The following is a 19,588-nucleotide window of genomic DNA, read 5'->3' on the forward strand; positions in this document are numbered from 1 at the left end:
TATTCAAAAATAGTTTTCTGTTGCATGCTTGAGTCTTGGGTACCAATTTTCAAACCCAGCGCAAGTCTTAACTGTGTGCGGGGATGGAGTTTTCTTTCTGTTGGTATTTTCTAGTAATGGGGAAGTAAAGCTTCATGAAGGTTCATAAAGCTCTTGTGATATTTTTTTAATCCTCTGCATGGCACTCTTGGTTTATTTATTTTTTTAATTCATGAATTAATTAATGTATTTATTTTCCAACTTTTGTGATATTTTTGCCTTCTCTTGATGGCGCTCTTGGTTTATTTTATTTCATTTTATTGTATTTACTTCCCAAATTTTATTACATAACACGATTACATAACACAATATGTACAAAAAACAAAGGAATGAGTACATAGCATTGTATGTGGATGTAAAAATATTGTGATGACATTACTTGGTGGCACTCTTGGTTTAAAGATGCAGTGGACATTTAACCAATTTCTATTGCACTCTTTATGCATGACATGATTCTTTGTTTACTATCTACAGACTTCCTAACCTGCCTTTAATGTAGCACAACAATAAAAGAGAAGACACGATGGTCCTTGTCCTCGTTTTACATGAAGTACTTTTTTTAAAGGTCACTTTTGCAGGTGCGGCTTACCTTTTGGTCAGTTTAAAAGCATCAGCTCGGTGACTCCCATCACCCCTCGCAAACTTGGTGGGATTTCTAACTATTAGGCAATTAATTCTAGAGTTGAAAATTCTAAAGCAAAGGCCTCACATCCAATTGAGAACATTTGCCAGCCTGCCGAGTGTGGAATGGTTCAAGTGCAAAATGTGATTTCTGGCCAGAGTAATTCTCCAAGATGCCTTTGTCAGAGATTCATTTTGTCAGAAGAGAAATTTCAAAGAAATGGAGTACCTTTAATTTGCTGACAATGCGCGCTGCCAAAAAGTGTGGACCGAGGTGTCATAAAACATTCGGCCCCGGCTAACTGGCTTGCAAATGGTTTCCTGGACGATGAGTCTCCTGAAGAATGTTTTCCATGCGAAAAGCTGTTTTGCTTGTTTTCTAACCATGCAGTCACATGCGCTGGCAAAATCAACACCAATTCATTCATGAATGTTTAGCAATTGGAAATACAATCTCACACCAAGGGGGCTTGGGATACTATTTCCATGCAAATAGTTTTCTTTGTGTAGAACATGTAGAAAACTGCTGGAATGACGTTAAGTATAACATTATTTTTCTTTATGTGTTGTGCATAGTCTTACTTATGCTTCCTTTCAGTGCCTTTCCTTTAAAAATGCAAAATAACGCCTCCTTAAAGTACTACACCTTCACATGAATTATGCAAAGTGATGTCTCATACTTTCATTTTCTGGTTAAATCCATCTCATCAAACGTCCCACGGCGATAATGAACTGTGAATAGCTCACATTTATCTACAAGTGCTTTGCGTAATCCTGAAAAATCGTCGGACAAACAAAAAACAAGCTCAACAAAAGAGTCATCTGGCACTTGTGACTTAACGGGAGAGAGAGTTTGAATGAAGGGAAAATTGCTGCAGTGGGTTTCAAGTCGTTTTGAGGGGGAAAGTTTGTTCTAATATTTGCCAGGTAAATGTTGGAAATGAATGTTGGGAAAATGCAGCTGCGCAAAGTCTGTCTCTCTGACAGGAGATAACAGGATATGACTGATGGATGTTGGATTTTTTATTTAGAAAATATTTTTTTTCAAATGTAATGTTAAAAATGTAATAATTTCAGATACTCAATTTCAGTTATTACACGCCGCAATGACAAAATCAGCATAATCGTAAAAAAAAAGAAAATATTATTAATACAAATTTTGGAGTTGTTTGAGTTAAATTTAACATTTTGCATTTTTTTTTTAATTTTAAAATAACTAATATTTGTTTTAATCTAAAAATAACTTGCATAATTATAGTGTTTCAAAGAATTTTATTTGTCTTAATACTTTTTTACGTTTAAACATTTTCTTGTTTTGTACCAAAAAATAAAAATAATCGTGACTTCAATTATTACCAAAACAATCGTGATTTATATTTTCTTCATAATTGAGCAGCCCTAATAAGCTACAAGCATCTTGTCTTTGTTGCGCCTGATCATCCACAGCATAAATACGATACAAAAAGAACATATTGTCATATGACATATAACATCATCTCAATAATTGATGTTCCTCTTACGTGCGACATAATAGAACAGTGACTTGAGCAACACAGCATCTACTTGGCATACAGAAGGACACATAATAATCATCACTTATATTATATTGCAGAGTGGCCCTTGGTAGCATAAAAGCTTTGGCAAACATAAACACAACAAGAAAAATATTCATCCATCGTTAGTGGCACTTTGCATCAGTCGGACACTTCAAGCATGTCCCTCAGGAATTGGACGGACACTTTGAAATAAAAGACGTCTTCTTGGGAGATGGTTTGCATTTTGTTTCTTCATCCAATGTATTTCAAGATGTTATGAACACTGTAAACTGGACGTGCTTCAAAGACAAGATGTTTCTGCAGCCCAATGAAAAATTGATAAACAGCATCCTAGAGGATTTAGCATTAGCATTAGCATGTTTCATCATTATTGCGATGTGGACCTGCACTGCGTTTGGAATGAAATATCACCACTGTCCAAATAAAAGGCTTCGCAGTGGAACTCAGTGAAGTTTCTGGGCCAACTTCGATTTCAATTCCTCTTATTGCGTGTCACTTTACTAATGTTATTTAACTCTTTGACTGCCAAAAACGTTAAATAACGTGTAGTAAAATCCTATGGAGGAGTGCCAAAGACGTTAAAAGACGTTTTTTTCCAAAACAGAGGTGAAACTAACCATTTTCTATGGTTGATTACTGAAAAACGGAATAAGGTAGAAACAAACTTTTTTTTCTGATGAAAGATGAGAGTCCAATCTTTCATTTGGTAGTATGTGTGTTTCCATAGTCCAAACACATAATTTTCTGTGGACCTTGAAAGATCAGTCAAAAATGCTTAAATCGGCTGGCACCCACGGCATCCCTTTTCTGAAAACGTCTGGCAGTCAAAGAGTTAATTACCAAAAAGGTTCCGAATTACTAGGGTAACCAGATGTACCAGTTTAACTGAGACAGTCCAGGTTTTGGGCTTTGTGTCGAAAGTCCCGGTGGATTTCGCAAGCAACATTGTTTTGTCTCAATTTTACGCAAGACCCATTTCAGCAAGCCAATTGTTTGGGGCCATTTGTATTTAGTGATTAACTGTTAAATTTCTTCTTATTTACTTTCACATTCACACTCTCATTGTCATCCGGATCTCTACCGCTTGCAGGCGTTTTGTCATAATGTAACTAGTACTACTTTCGTGTCTAAGAATCATGGGAACACACTTGTCATGTTTCACAACAAGCCCAAATAAGGAATGTAACATTCATGACGTGTGACCTGTGTGTGTGTGCATGCAGGGAATATCCCATTTATAGAACTCTGAATCCCACCAGTGTTGCCTGGAGTGACCTTGGAAATTCAGATTTAAGAGAATAAAAAAGAAAGAAAGAAAAAACCTGTTGCAGATGCAGTGAACGCCAGCCATGTTACGTGGGCTGTACACAATGTTCTCTTTAACTAAACAAATGACACATCGCCATTCGTGACCTTTTAAAATGTTCCCTTAAAGACTGCCTTTATTTAATACTTTGCCACAAAATTGGTACATTCATGACAATTCATGACTTGGCATCTCATTTTTGTGATAAGCAACTCTGTTTTGCTTATTCTAATAGATGGATTTGCTTGTACATGATGCCATTTTCCTGGTATTATTATCTGTTATTGTCAAGGTTTACATTACAGAGAGAGCGAGAGAAGGAGAGAGAGATATTTCCCATGTTCCGGCTTTTGTCATCTCGTCTTAGTGTCGGCTTGATTGGCTACGTCAAGTCGACGCGTGGTCTGATTTGGAGGCGGACTTGCTTCATGCGCAACCATTGGTTTGGAATATTTTGAAAAGATTCTGAAAAACATGCGTGTACAAGCAAGTTCACAGTGACCAGAGTCCGTTTTATAGAAAAACAATTGAAGTGGCTGATATTTACTCTGCAGTGTTTTAAAAGTGATCAATGATTGAAATTGTGCACCACTGTTAAAAATATAAGTAATAATATTCCGACAATGAAAAATCTTCAAATCAAGGTAATCAAAGTCAGTCTTGTCTATTAAAAAAACAAAACTGAAAATCTCTTCTCCGTGGTTACGGATTTGTTTTTGTCATAACTTCCCCATCAACAACCTTTGCGTGTCAGCTTGAAATATGAATTCTCCTCCCCCCCCCGTCCCTGGACGCTGTGTGTATTAAATCGATATTTGCAGAGCTGAGGTCGTTTGATGTGAATTCTCCCCTCACGGACGTGTTGGTTTTGGAGATTGTTCTCTCTGTGCTGCTGTAATTTCGCCACCTCAGCCTCAAAATTAAGACTTGTTAAAAATTGAACACAATCAACCTGTCACATGTGCAGCCAAGCCTTGCTGGCGCTCTTATCCAGACATTTGTCAGGGGTGCCCCCAAGCCATTTTGGACCCTCAACTCTGTACTGTACATTCACTTGGCTGCCAAGTAGGTGGCAGCGGTGTGGGGGGGGGGGGGGGGTTGGAGGAGCTGAGTATGTTTTGGAGAAGAGGAAAGGTAAACAGGCCAAACAGGAACAGCTTGCTAACCCTAAACCCTGCGTCCTTGGACAAAAACAAATGGACTTATGGGATGAGGGTGCCAGCCACAGCATAATTAATGCCGGGCAGGATACAGGGCGAGTCCCATCTGCTCACATGGAGGTGGAGAAATAAATAAACAAATCTCTTTTTTTTTGGGTCCGGTCTCAGTCTTCAAACTGTGCTGGCCTGGCGTCTGACACCCTTGTCCTCATTGCAAAAGGTTTGGGGACTCGACTCACACGTCTTGACTCAGATTTCAGTCACGTATTGTAGGACTTGCGACTTGATTAGCTAAAAATGATGAAAGACTTGACTTTTAGACTTGAACTGCAAGAGTTCTCATTTGAAAATCTGCATTTTCAATGAAGCATGACATGTATTTTGTTTTTGAAAACCAAGTTATTTTTGTGTGTAGTGCAGGCGAAACTGGCAACCCATCAGTATGTGGTATGTCATCTTTTTTTAGGCAAATATCACGGAGGAATCTCAGAAGACTGATCCAATTGATTTCAAGGATTATGCTTTTGATTAGAGACACAACATTCACAACCGCTAACTTCCTGTCGCTATGAAACCAACAAGACATCTTGGCTGCATTCCGACTTTTCACCTTCCTCGAATGCAGCAAAGGTTACATTTATTTATTATTTATTTATTAAAGTACACCGTTGGAGCCACAACTGCTTAAAAAAAAAAAAAAAAAGCTAAAATACAAAAAAAAATGGCCTAAAAATTTCCTACGGTGTTTTTTGTTTCTTTGTCTGTCTGTTTCATTTTGGTGCATTCCTAATAAAGATGCATACGAAGATGACGGTCATTATGCTCAGTAAGCTGCAGTAATATTATGGTAGTCATTTTTTTCACAAGGGATAAAGAATATATGCCTGTGTTGTCTGTCAATATGTAAAATATAAAACTAAAAATTTTCTTTTCAAAATATCCTTTGCTTAGAGTTTCTAATGCTAATTTTTTAAAGGACATCTATAGTGATTTTCAGTGTGTGTTAGCATTAAGCTAACAAACTTTCATATCAATTTATGTGGCTGTTTTGAATACACAACGTGTAATTCTCTTTGTATTATGTTCAGTTGGACAGTAGAGCTCGACTGGCAGTGGCAATTAAATCAATCATTTTTTTTTTCAAAATTGTTGCGGCACAACATACAGGCTATCATATAGGAAGCACATAACAACAGAACACAACTCCCCTAGTCGCTACTATTACAGTTGTATGTGATATGTCCTCGTTCCCATACGAACCAGGCGCAGGTGGTGCAAGTGTCCTAATATGACGTCCACTTGAGAGAGGCCAGGCAGCTGCCGTCGCTCAGTGACGCCTCACTGACACCATATGCTCTCCCACACGAACACACGGGCACATTTCTTCAAGAGATAAATCCAAAGCACACGGGCGTGCCCATTAGAAGCTCGCTGGAATTCCACGGCTGTGATTAATGGCCGAGCGTGTGACTCGTCGTGATACAAGCTTCTGTGTCCATCCTCGCCGTCCAGACAGCCACAAGAGTCGTTTCTGAATTGGCAGCGACTAGTAATAATAATACGAATAATGATGCGTGCATATTTGTTTGCTCTTTCTGTTATGCGTTAAGACGCCACAAGATGGTGCCAAATCCCTGGATATTAGGAAAATAATAATTGGTGTCAAGGAAGTATGATTAAGTGATACGATATTTGAATGTCAGGATGGAGCTAAATTTACCCCGGGTTGTCAGGCAAATTTACAGAGGAGTTTTTGCTGTATGTACCCGTACACTTAGGGTGCTTTTTTTCCCCAAATTAAACCAACGGTAAATTATTTGCATTTACGTGTAATGTTGAAAGAGGAGTTTTAAATGTTGTGTGTTTATTTTGGGATCATATTTTGTGGTATATTTTAATTTAGGTCATTATAAAAAAAATTAGAGGGTAGTCCCAATTATTTGCAGTTTGTAGCATCTCCAACTGTTTGTGGTTTAATTTGTTACAAATTTCATTGCTTTAATGGCAATTTTTTTCTTTACTTCACAATTACAAAATCAGTATAATTTAACTTTTTTTTATTAATGCTAATTTTGAGTTGTTTAAATTTATACATTTGCACCTTTTTTTAATTTTTTAAATAACTAATTTATTAAATTGCATAATAGGAACTTGCATAATAGTGTTTAAAAAATTCTAAAAAATCTGTCTTAATATTTTTTTTACATTTTCTTGCTTTGTACCCAAAAATAATGGTGATTTAAATTATTACCAAAATAATTGTCTGACGACCAATCATGGCTCACCTGTTTTCTGGGTTTGGTCAGCAAACTGAGCCATGATTGGTCGTTGCCTATTTCCTTAGCACAGGTGATTAAGTGGGAACATTTGTATTTAAAGGTATTAATTGTACTTAAAATAATGAAGATATCACATTAAATCTGGACAAAATATTAACTTAAAAGTATCCCTAATTCATATTCCACAAATGCAATCATCAGAATATCATGTTTATAGACTAGTGGGGCCGCATAAAACAAATAAATGTAAATAATTTTTTTATGTGACATCATTTTTGCTAATTCAGTAAAAAGCACACTTTTTTTCTGTTTCTGTCACTGAGCTCAAATGTTATTTGAATGATTTCATTTATGAATTTTGACATGACAAGCCCATAAACTGTTTGTGTGGTTCACATTTCTTTTGTTGAGAGAATTGTAGTTGTCTTGAGTGGTTGGTGGCCCTTTAATTGCTTGCTATTTAAGGCTTTGACCAATGGGAGGATATTATCTTATTGAGTGGGAGCTATTTGAGATGAGGTCCATGGGCTACTTTTTTATTTCAGGCTTCCAGCGTTTACATTCCGCCATCACTCTGCCCTCCCAAAATATGCAACAGAAGCCTGTCGGCTGTGGTTTTATGTTTTGCTCAGATTAACAGGATTTGGAGCCCAAGCACAGCTCGATCGTTCCTCAGAAGAGCTTCTAATTAGCATGTAGTGGAGCGTCAGGGAGCAGCCGAATGTACATGGCCTGCCTGCAGCTGCCTGTCGGAAGTTGCCTCACATCCTCCGGCCTGTGAGAATTGGCGCCAACATACGACTGGCTCAAGACTGAAGCAATTAACTTTGAATGGATTAGGTGAAAGAGTCAATTAACTTGCCAATTTGAATTTCTAATTGCTTAATGTGCAGTAATGGATATTTCTGTTTCCACTCGTCACGCTCGACCTCTTATTTATGCCTTTGTGTCTGCAATTTGCATTTGCCAGAGGAAAGAATTTGCAAAGTTTCCAGTTCCCATGCAACCTTTGATTATTGCACGTTTGAACCACAAAGAAGGACAAATTGCTTTTTGTATGTCGGTGTGGAGGCAGTCAGCGTTGTGACTGAAGGGCGCCGAACACTCTCGAGGTCCTCTGTCTCTTAGCGTTAACGTCTCCGAGCTCGGCAGGTAATGGCGTCCGTGGCGAGCGCTTGCCGACTGCGGACGCGACCCCTGACTCCTGATGCCGCTGTGGACAGGCGACATCCTGCGACTTGTCTCTTCTGTCTGCGTCCTCTCGTGCCCACAGGGACAACACAAAACTGACAGGATGCCGCCAAAAAGAGCGAAGAACACGGTTGTGCTCACATGTTTAAATCCATTCAAGGATTAAAAGTGGTACTTAAGGGTACCAGTACACGTAGGGCTGCTCAATTATGGAAAAACGATAATAATCACGATTATTCAAATTTTATTTTTGGTACAAAACAAGAAAAAGTTTAAGCATTTAAAAATATCAAGACCGATTAAACACAATAGAAATTCTATAATTACGTAAGTTACTTTGGGACCAAACAGAATTCATAATAATGTATATATATTTCTTTCTTTATTTATGTTGGCAAAAACTTGAAGATAGAGTGCAGCATGTGCACTGTGCAGTAGGACCATTATTTTGGTACAAAACAAGAAAATGTTTAAACGTAAAAAAACAAAACAACATTTATTCAATTAGTTATTTTTAACATTTCAAAAGGTTCAAATATATAAATTTAAACAACTCAAGACTTAGTATTAATAATCTTTTTTCGCGATTATGCTGATTTTGTAATTGTGGAGTGTAATAATTGAAATTGTAATTGAATTTCGTGTGAGCTGTAGACCGATACCGATGCTGAGAATGATATTCTATGACTAATATTGAGTATTTTACATACACGGCTCATCTCTTAATTTTTTTTAGCTCAAGAGTTTGCCCACCCAATTTTTCATCTTACCTTGACAAGGGCAAGTGCTAATTAACTTGCCGTAAGTGATCATTATTGACTGCATCTTTTCCTCCAAGCACTCATTGGCTCAACTCATTCATATTCATCATCGACAAAGGGTCCAAGAGCCATTTCAGAAGGGAAATTGTCACTTTACACAATTGGAAAAGTCTTTCAGAGCCATGTCTAAAAATAATAATAAAAAACTCACGAAGCTTGTTATTCATTTATCCTAACAGTGAAGCTTGTTTTGTGTAAAGATTAAAACCAATATTTTTGATGCCATGACTACCTTTGCTGGCATTTTAGCACAAAGTGATAACGAGAGAGGTTTTCAATTGGACATACTGCATTTTTGAAATGCATCACATTGACGTGTTAAACGAGCAGGAAGAACAAACACCAACTGGGATTTGAGGCTGCATTCCAAGTGAGCCAATTGCGGCTTTAAAAGTGTAGCTAAAATGTATGGAATCACATTTTCTTCCTGCTTTGTGAAATCTGTAATGTCAAAGTAAACACACTTTGAATGAAGCCCCCGAGACGCGGACTGGAGGCCAGGGTTTTAGTGCAAGGGGATGCTGGGAGTGTTTCTTACGAGTCCAGCTGTCTCTGGAGCTTTAAATCCCTTAATTATGAGGCCAGAGGAAGCGCTCTCGCGGGAGCAATAAATGTTCTCTTGTTCTGCACATTCACCGATCCCATTTGCCTCGCCCCCCCCCGCCCTCTCTTTTCATGCCGATTGATGTTGGGCTAAATGAGGGAAGGGATGAAGAAGAGGAGGTGAAGCAAGTCATGGAAGTGAGGGATCGTGATGGAAAGGAAGGTAGCATAGTAGCGTAGTGGGGACGTGTCAACAACAAGGTATGAAAAGCTTTCTGTTGCAAACAATGCTACGAAACACAAGACGCCACTGTGACATTCGTTTACCAGTAGATACTGTATACCACAAACCAGGGCTGTGCGCACACAAGCGGAATGGTCATCAAAAAAATACTCAGGTTAGTTTAGCGCTAGCTAGCAGATGATATGATGCAAGGGGATGGATTTAAAATTGGTCCAAAAAAAGATCCTGGGTTCTGCAGTTGTTCGGAGTTCAGCGACGTTAAAGTACGTTATTTTAAACTACACAGGTTGACGTAGCTACACATACACTCCAGTATGTTCTCAAAATAATCGTAATATGAGGCTTTGTAAAGCGTTTTGGACAACAGATGGTATAGATAAAGTGTTATATAAGTGCACTCCATTTACCATTAAGATAATGAAATTGGATTTTTCATTTTTTCGACAAGAATGTGTTTTTCGGCAAAGGTACAACTAGTAACCCATTTGAGTTGATTAGGGACTTGCTGATTAAAGGGTAAACCAATTGTGGATTTTGGGTGCGAATCCAAACTCTACTACAAATTATAATCTTAAAACATTTCAATATGACTAACAATTTTATTGCCGAAAAGACAACCCCTACGGTGCCAGCCGATTTCAAGGATTTTCACTCATCTTTCAAGGCAAATAGAATATTGTGTGCTATGGCTACATAAGCGTGGTGGATACAGTATGAAAGATTGGATTACATTCTCTCATTAGAAAATAAAAGTATGATTCTACCTTATTCTGTTCTTTAGTAATCACCATTTGAAAATAGGTAGTTTGAGTGACACCAAGCTATAACGGTAAAAATGAGAAAACTATTTTTGGGTGGAAAGATACATTTTCTGCACAACAGTGACTTTCACACTAATATTTTTTGTTTAGTGACGCTCTGTGAATTAGATTTAATGTGACAAATGCTTTGACCATTCACAACATCCTCGAAAACGTATTTCCTAGGATCCGCCATGTTTTCATGTGATTTGCTTCACGGCAGCCCATTGAAAAGAGATACAATGCTGCCATCTGCTGGCCATATTTAGTGGCTGTTTTTTTTCCAGCTCATTCAGGAAACCAGAGCTGCCCAAGACTTTGCGTTGCTTATTAAAAAAAACAAAGAAACAAACATAGTTGACGTGGTACTTGCTGGGATTTCCGTTAACATCAATTAAAAACGTTAACGGCGACGTTAACATTTTATCCTTCAGTCAAAATGTTTCAGTTTAACGAAACATCCTTGACACCAATTTCTACTTTCCTATTAGGTACATTGCTTCCACCTGGTGGTATTTTCTGGTATTACAGAAAGATCACTGAAATACACATATAAGTGCGTTTCCAGCAAACGGATAGGTTGCCAGAAAAAAATATATACATGTACATATACATGCAGGAATAACGCCCCACAAATTGATGGGGCTTGACTGCATTCCTTTTTGTCACAAAGAAATAGAGCCACTTGCACGGTGCATTAGCCAAGGTCACCTGAGTGGTTCTTTAAAGAAGACTTGCGATCATAACATCTATTTTGTTTACAATTACAGAGAACATTGCGTCCACGAATGGCCTTGGGCGGTGGGCCGCGTGGCACTTCACTAAGTCTAAGCACAAGCCAGCAACGTGATCACGAGCGACAGACTGTCTGTTTTGGTACATTTCCATGACATACCATTGGGGGAAACACTCATTTGAATCCCTAACCAGGACTAATCATCTAAACAGCTCCATCCCCATATGCTCTCGTTTAAAAATATAAGATCGGCAGCCAGAGTTATTGCCGTTAATGAAAACATCGCCGGTGCTTCACATCTGCTTGAATCACATCAGCTGCACCTGTGCACACAAAATGCGTACCCAGGTGCAGAGGATTCCCTTGATAGAGTGTTGCTGGCAATTGGCAGCACCGTGCTCGCAATATGTCCCTAGCATGCACATTCCAAAAATAATACAATGATTAAAAAAAACAAAAAACGATGATAACCAAAGAGCCCGCAACAAGTCGTCCCGGGTGTGTCTATTAGCAAAACACAGATAAAATATAAGATGGTGCTTTGTTGTTTATGAGACACTTGACTCATTGAGCCATTTTCAGCAGTAAAAAGTTAATGTTTTGTCTAGAATTAATTTGAAAACTTCATTATTTTTCTTGTACAATTAATAACTTTAAAAACTATTTTTTCCATTTGCTGTCGGCTGAAGATGACATCACCTGTGCTGAGGAAGTAGGTAATAACCAATCATGGTTCACCTGTTTTCTGGGTTTAGTCAGCAAACTGAAAAATAATGAAGTGACCAAATTAATTCTGGACAAAATATTAACTTTTTGCTGCTGAAAATTGATCAATGAGACAAGTATCCCTTTTAACTCTTTGACTGCCAGACGTTTTCAGAAACGGGACGTCGCCAGTGCCAGCCGATTTAAGCATTTTGACTGATCTTTCAAGGTCCACAGAAAATGTTGTGTTTGGACTATGGAAACACACGTACTACCAAATGAAAGATTGAACTCTCATCTTTCATCAGAAAAAAAAGTTTGTTTCTACCTTATTCCGTTCTTCAGTAATCAACAATAGAAAATGGTTACTTTCACCGAAATTCTCTGTTTTGAAACAAAAGCGGAGAAAAAGAGCTTTTTGTGAAACGATGTTATTTCAAGCACTCTAGTGAATTCTACACTTCTTTTTGTCCATGAATGATGCCACAAACACCTAAACAGTGCTTTACTTCTGTGAAACACTTACCACCAACAATGAAAAAGTGTTTTTAGATTGCAAAATATATTTATTTCCATTCAACAGTGTAACAATTTGACAAAACAATTTCGCAAACTATTTACAAATGTGTGCAACTGTGGTACTATTTACAATTATGTGGATGTTTCAAATACAGTTTTTCTTCTTGTAACACTCCCCTGCGTGCAAGGAGACGCAGCAGGATTTGCACAACAGATTAGTTTCACTTGCGATGGCTCCTTTCGCGTGCAGACGTTACACTTTCTTGACGGCCTTTTTTTCCGGGGAATAGCAAGTTGCAGACTGTACCCACTCCTCCGATGAATATGCATTGGACTCGGGGCACTCTTCGTCGTCCGATTGAACGCCCGCCTGAGCGTGCTCTGTTGTGCTCCGCGTTTTCCGGTGTTAGCATCGCTAGCCGGTGAACCTTTATGACGTCGTCATAGCCGCCGCGTCAACACTTGCAACTTCAGCGTCAACCTCGGAGTCACCATCATCATCATCGATGATGATCATCGTCGTCATCAATGTGCTCTTTAGCGTTGGTCGATGCCTTTCGTCTTTGAAAAAAATTCCCAAGTGTGAGCTGCTTGCGGTCGCCATTGTTCGCTTCTTCAGCCATCTAGCTCCGCCTCACGTCTTCTACTGCCGCGTCAATGCTTCCAACCTCGGAGTCACCATCATCATCATCGATGATGATCATCGTCGTCATCAATGTGCTCTTTAGCATTGGTCGATGCTTTTCGTCTTTGAAAAAAACTGCTCGACCGTGAGCTGCTTAACCGGTCGCCATGTTTTCTTCCCTTCCCCAGCCATTGTCCCCTCTAGCTTCACCTCACGTCTTCTACTGACGACTACCCAATCTTGTCAAAAGAGAGTCATTGCTGCCATTTAGGGGCCAAAAACAGTCATTAGGCTCACTAGACTTGCTTGAAACTTTCACCACAGCTGGGCAAGGCTTTACTCCACCCGTTTCATAAAACAAAAACCAAAAAATGGGTGGACGTCTTTTAACTCTTTTACTGCCAAAGACGTTAAATGACGTTCTGCAAAAACCTACGGAGGAGCGCCAAAGACGTTAAAAGACGTCCATCCATTTTTATTTATATATTTTTTGAAGTAAAAAAAAAAGTAAGTAAACCTTATTCATGTTTTCAATTTGGAGAGAAAAAAAAATCCTAATTTATTTTGCAATAACGAAGGGCTCGGTGAATGCACATAGGAAATTGGTAGAGTTCCGTATCTAAAAAACTGCTAAGAACCACTGATATTGACGAACTATCCAAGTACTTATTAATATCTTAAGTGCACATTACATGTCACACACTCTCAATGCGTCATGACTAGCACTAAACCTTTCTTGTGCTGTGCTTTAATACAAATTGAATGGCACGAATGACCTTGCTGTGCTGGCGCAGTTCAATTTGAGTGCGACTCTCTCTACCTTAACTTTGATACTGAAAAAAAAAAGTGCTAGTTTCCATGGAGACAAATGTTTCATGGTGCCTTACACAAAAAAATAATAAAAAATCCATCCATCTATCCATCCATCCATTATCTGAACCGCTGAAAGACTTTCTTAAAATATGAGTTTCAAGGCATTGTTAGGGTTTTGATTTAGGGTTTCATCCCATTTCAATATGATTAACTTTTTTATTACCAAAAAGACAACCCCGACGGTGCCAGCCGATTTCAAGGATTTTCACTCATCTTTCAAGGCAAATAGAATATTGTGTGCTATGGCTACATAAGCATGGTGGATACAATATGAAAGATTGAATTACATTCTCTCATTAGAAAATAAAAGTATGATTCTACCTTATTCTGTTCATTAGTAATCACCATTTGAAAATAGGTAGTTTGAGTGACACCAAGCTATGATGTTAAAAATAAGAAAACAATTTTTGGGTGGAAAGATACATTTTCTGCACAACAGTGACTTTGACACTAATATTTTTGTTTAGTGACGCTCTGTGAATTATTTAATGTGACAAATGCTTTGATCATTCACGATATCCTCGAAAACGTATTTCCTAGGATCCGCCATGTTTTCATGTGATTTGCTTCACGGCAGCCCATTGAAAAGAGATACAATGCTGCCATCTGCTGGCCATATTTAGTGGCTGTTTTTTTTCCAGCTCATTCAGGAAACCAGAGCTGCCCAAGACTTTGCGTTGCTTATTAAAAAAAACAAAGAAACAAACATAGTTGACGTGGTACTTGCTGGGATTTCCGTTAACATCAATTAAAAACGTTAACGGCAGGAAAATAGTTTAAAAAGAAAACATGTAATGGATGTAACAAAGACTCTTTGTGCCTTACACAAAACAAAAATCCATCCATCTATCCATCCATCCATTATCTGAACCGCTGAAAGACTTTCTTAAAATATGAGTTTCGAGGCATTGTTAGGGTTTTGAGTTAGGGTTTCAAGCCTGGTTAAGGACTCAAAGTGGGATTTCAAACCAGGTTTAGGGATTTGAGCCAGTGTTAGGAATTCCATGTAAGGTTTTTCAAGGCACCAGGATTATGGTTTGAAAGTAGTTTTTTAAAAACAGGGTTAAGGTCTTGATTGAGGGTTTCAAGCATGGATTAGGGATTAAAAGTAGGGTTTCAGAGCAGTATTAGTAGTCAATTTAGAGTTTCAAACAGGATATAGGGATCTGAGACGGGGCTAGGAATTCCACATAAGATTTCAAGTTCAGGATTAAGATTTCAAAGTTTAGGGTTTGCAATTAGAGTTTGGGCCCGGTATTTGAAATTCAAGGTAGGGGGTCGGGCGAGTGTTATATTATTGAGTCAATTACCTTACGGTAATCTTTGATCATTGAAAGAATACATAAAGTGTTATCATTTGTCTATGGTAAATACAAACAATACGTGAATTGAACGGCAAAAATGGAGTTGTGCCGTATTTCTCCAAATGGAAAGATGTGCTGCAGTGACATTTTCACAGAGACTTGAATAAATTCCCACAGAAGGGACAAATGAATGTCACATCCACAGGCGGCGTCGCAAGCGCTCACCTGACGTGCGTCAATGTGATTAATAATTCCCGGCAAAATAACAGAAGCGAACACATTCGGAATTCCAGCCGAGATGTTTCTGCCTCGGCACCGCGTGTAAGCCGAGCGAGTCTCTTTCATTATGTAAGGAGGAGAAGGCAAGACGCCCGAGTTGGAATTTTTAAATCTACGCTTCAATCTTTTTGCGTCTTGAAAGAAAGCTCCGGATTGACTTTATTTTTCCAAAAAGTTTCTCGGCTTTTGAAATTTCCCTTTCACTGAGAAGTTCTCATATTGTTTTGCACTCTGCTTGAACATTTTTGTCGCGTTTTGTCTCGGGTGTGAGTGCGCAAGTTGCAGAGAACCGGACCGCAGCTTACCGTGCAGTCGGACCGTTGCAGGAGACTCAGACAAGCGTCTTAATCCTTCTTAGAATCTGTTTTTATTCTGTCGGCGCTCCTCGGTCTCACGTGGTGGGAAACAAGAGCGTGTCGTGATCAATTATTTATCCCCGCAGTTTATGCAGCAAGAAGTCAAGAGCGCTGATTGTAGAGGCTCGCTGGCAAAGGTACTTGTCAGGGGATTAGAAACGATTATCCGGCTGGCGAAGACTGTGATTTAACTGTTATTGTTATTATTATTAATATTAATCTCAGATTCTAAAGATACTGTACATTTTCCTGCAAGTCAGGGATGGGGGAGCCACAATTTTTCTTCCTAACCAGATGTATGGCAAAAATGCTATTTTAAATATTAACTCTTTGACTGCCAGACGTTTTCAGAAAAGGGATGCCGTGGGTGCCAGCCGATTTAAGCATTTTTGACTGATCTTTCAAGGTCCACAGAAAATTATGTGTTTGGACTATGGAAACACACATACTACCAAATGAAGGATTGGACTCTCATCTTTCATCAGAAAAAAAAAGTTTGTTTCTACCTTATTCCGTTTTTCAGTAATCAACAATAGAAAATGGTTAGTTTCACCTCTGTTTTGAAACAAACGTCTTTTAACCTCTTTGGCACTCCTCCCTAGGATTTTACGAAACGTTATTTGACGTTTTTGGTAGTCAAAGAGTTAAATATGGACAAAACACGTGTTTGTTTTTTATTGAACAAATGTACATCACAGTTTCCTTACGTATATTTCATCCTCTATTCTTTATAAAATCCAGCCAGTTTAGAGTAAAATTGACTCTACAGAATTTACTATCAAGGTTAAGGTTTCAAAGTATATTTTAAAGCCAGTGTTAGGGTTTCAATTCAGGGTTTTTTAACAAAGGTTATGGTTTCAAGCAAGGGATCCAGCATTGTGCCTCTATTTGCGTTAAGTATATTTTGTTGGCGGGTCGAGACGACTCTCGCGCTGTGCCAGGTTGTCAGGGAGCTAATGGAGTGTCCTAAGGTTAATTTACAAGCATATGAATGCCATCAATAAGCAATTAAGAGGTGCACAAGCACGGCGGCAAATCCCCAACCTGCCTTTAATCAATTCATTGCTGTGACATGTCTCTTTAAGAGCGCCTGATAGATTTACACATTAAAGACGCCGCCCTGACCTTTCTAGTTATCCCGCGGAGCCGCTCCAGCCGCCCATGGTCGTTTCCCGACGAGAAAGCCGGAGAACCCGAGCCGCACCATCTTGTGCCCCAAATTTCCCCACTGATCGATTGGCATTCATACATTCAAGGGGTAGGTTTTCAAATCAGAGTATCAAGCCAGGGTTTGGGTTTCAAGATGGGGTTAAGGTTTCAATTTCAAGGATCCAGCCAGGGTTTGAATTTCAAATTATTTGGGTTGGAATACAGGGTTAGGCTTTCAAGTTAGGCTTTCAAGACGGTTTTGGGGAAGACTTAGGCTTTCAAATAGCAGTTTCAAGCCAGGGTTACGGTTTCAAAGTAGGGTTTCAAGGCAAGTTTAGGATTTTAGAATTTAGGAGTTAGAGTTTCAAACAAGAGGAAGGCAGAGGAAGAGGAAGTGTGACTCCTCGAGGTATGCAGAACTTGGCCACCGGGGGGCAACATAATGCAGTCTTGCAGACACAAACAAAGAAGAGTTTGGCGTGGAAATATCTGTTCCATATGGTAGCCCATCTATGACCTTTTCCATTATGTGTTAGCATTAAGCTAGCGGACTTTGAAGCTGTGTCCAAGTGAAATATGATATAGTTAACTGAGTTCAAACTAACTTTGTTTAAGCTTTCAAATCAGAGTATCAAGCCAGGGTTTGGGTTTCAAGATGGGGTTAAGGTTTCAATTTCAAGGATCCAGCCAGGGTTTGAGTTTCAAATTATTTGGGTTGGAATACAGGGTTAGGCTTTCAAGTTAGGCTTTCAAGACGGTTTTGGGGAAGACTTAGGCTTTCAAATAGCAGTTTCAAGCCAGGGTTACGGTTTCAAAGTAGGGTTTCAAGGCAAGTTTAGGATTTTAGGATTTAGGAGTTAGAGTTTCAAACAAGAGGAAGGCAGAGGAAGAGGAAGTGTGACTCCTCGAGGTATGCACAACTTGGCCACCGGGGGGCAACATAATGCAGTCTTGCAGACACAAACAAAGAAGAGTTTGGCGTGGAAATATCTGTTCCATATGGTAGCCCATCTATGACCTTTTCCATTATGTGTTAGCATTAAGCTAGCGGACTTTGAAGCTAACATTTTATTGGTTTGGAGTTGTGTCCAAGTGAAATATGATATAGTTAACTGAGTTCAAACTAACTTTGTTTAAGCTTTCAAGGCTTTTTATGTCAAAGTGGAACTCTTAAGCAATCCTTTTGTAGCTTTTTTTTTTTTTTTTTAATCCAAGCAGACAAGGTATGGTAAGGTTTTCAAATTAGAGTTTAACATTTCAAGGCAGGTCTAGGGTGTGTTTCATGAGAAATGACATGAATGAAATGGAATTGTTGTTTTCAGTATGACGCAGGCTTCAATAATCTGCTCAATAAAATTGAAAGGAAAAAAAGCTTTCATAAAAGCTGAAGGACGCGTTTTGTTTACTCCGCCACTCCCTTCTCCCCCCTCCGCACAAATGAACTCCTGGCCCTTGACGCTCGGCTGATATATCCACAAATCCGTCACTGTGCTGATTGTTTATGAAATATTCACATTCTCGTTCAAGCCGCCTCACCGCCTTGAAAATGTGATTTGCTCTGCTAGGTCGGTAAGATTTCCATTCATAAAATGCGCCCTTTCCAACGCTGGCTTACCTTGTGCACGGGTTTTGGGTTAGTGATTCAAGTAGGGTTTCAAATGGGGGTTAGGGTCTCAAATTCAGGTTTCAAGTCAAACATTTTCTTGACAATAAGTTGTGTGCGCCCACGCAAGTCTAAATACGACATTTAAGCAACAAAATCAACCAGTTTTTTATCCATCTCAGGGGGGCGGCCATTTTGCCACGACGTCACAGTGCCTAAGGGTGAAGGAGCGACCAATCATGGCTCACCTGTTTTCTTGCTTTATCTGACCCGTGCAAGCTGAGCACTCAAGCACTGTGATGTCATTTTCAGTCGACAGCAAGGTGTAGTACAAAATGGCCGCCCCATGAGATGGAGAAAATGAAATGGGTTTTTCTGCTTAAGCCGTATTCCTCAACCACAATATCAATCAGAATACAAACATATTGGACTTGGCTTTCAAATTAGGGTTTGAAATCAGGGTTCAACACTTTCACGCGGGGGTTATTTTTGTCGCATAATGAAACACGTCCATTTGTGTGTTTGTGTTCCCATCAGCTCCTCCAAACAACATCTCAGTGGTTGCCGAGAACACGCCGGCGCCGTTCAGTCGATACCAAGCCCAAAACTTCACGCTGGTCTGCACCGCCAAGGGAGGAAAGCCTGCACCTTCGGTGAGTCGGAGACCTCCACAAAACCAATCCCCACCCACCCGAAGCTTGATGTCAAGTACACTATATTGAATAAATGCTCAAATGGTTTCTCTTAATAATTTGACCTTAAGGAAACAGAGGGAAAATCATTCGCATGCAACGCTGACTTCTAAAAAGGAATTGAGTGGCTGTGTCGTTGCCATGGCGACGGAATCAGCAGAACAGACTGGAAACCACTACGAAAGTT

The 19,588-nt window shown here is 39.2% G+C and overlaps 1 protein-coding gene across 4 annotated transcripts in view; it reads left to right on the forward strand.

Moving 5' to 3' along the window:
- igsf21a (immunoglobin superfamily, member 21a) overlaps positions 1 to 19,588 on the forward strand; it is a 171,670-nt gene that overhangs the window by 115,480 nt on the left and 36,602 nt on the right. For all 4 annotated transcript variants that reach the window (XM_077573678.1, XM_077573679.1, XM_077573681.1 and 1 more), the window contains one exon: positions 19,247 to 19,362. In XM_077573678.1, the coding sequence (XP_077429804.1) occupies positions 19,247 to 19,362 (116 nt within the window). The remainder of the gene's footprint in view (positions 1 to 19,246; positions 19,363 to 19,588) is intronic.

The sequence above is a fragment of the Vanacampus margaritifer genome, chromosome 8, assembly GCF_051991255.1.
Source record: "Vanacampus margaritifer isolate UIUO_Vmar chromosome 8, RoL_Vmar_1.0, whole genome shotgun sequence".
NCBI classification, from domain to species: Eukaryota; Metazoa; Chordata; class Actinopteri; order Syngnathiformes; family Syngnathidae; genus Vanacampus; species Vanacampus margaritifer.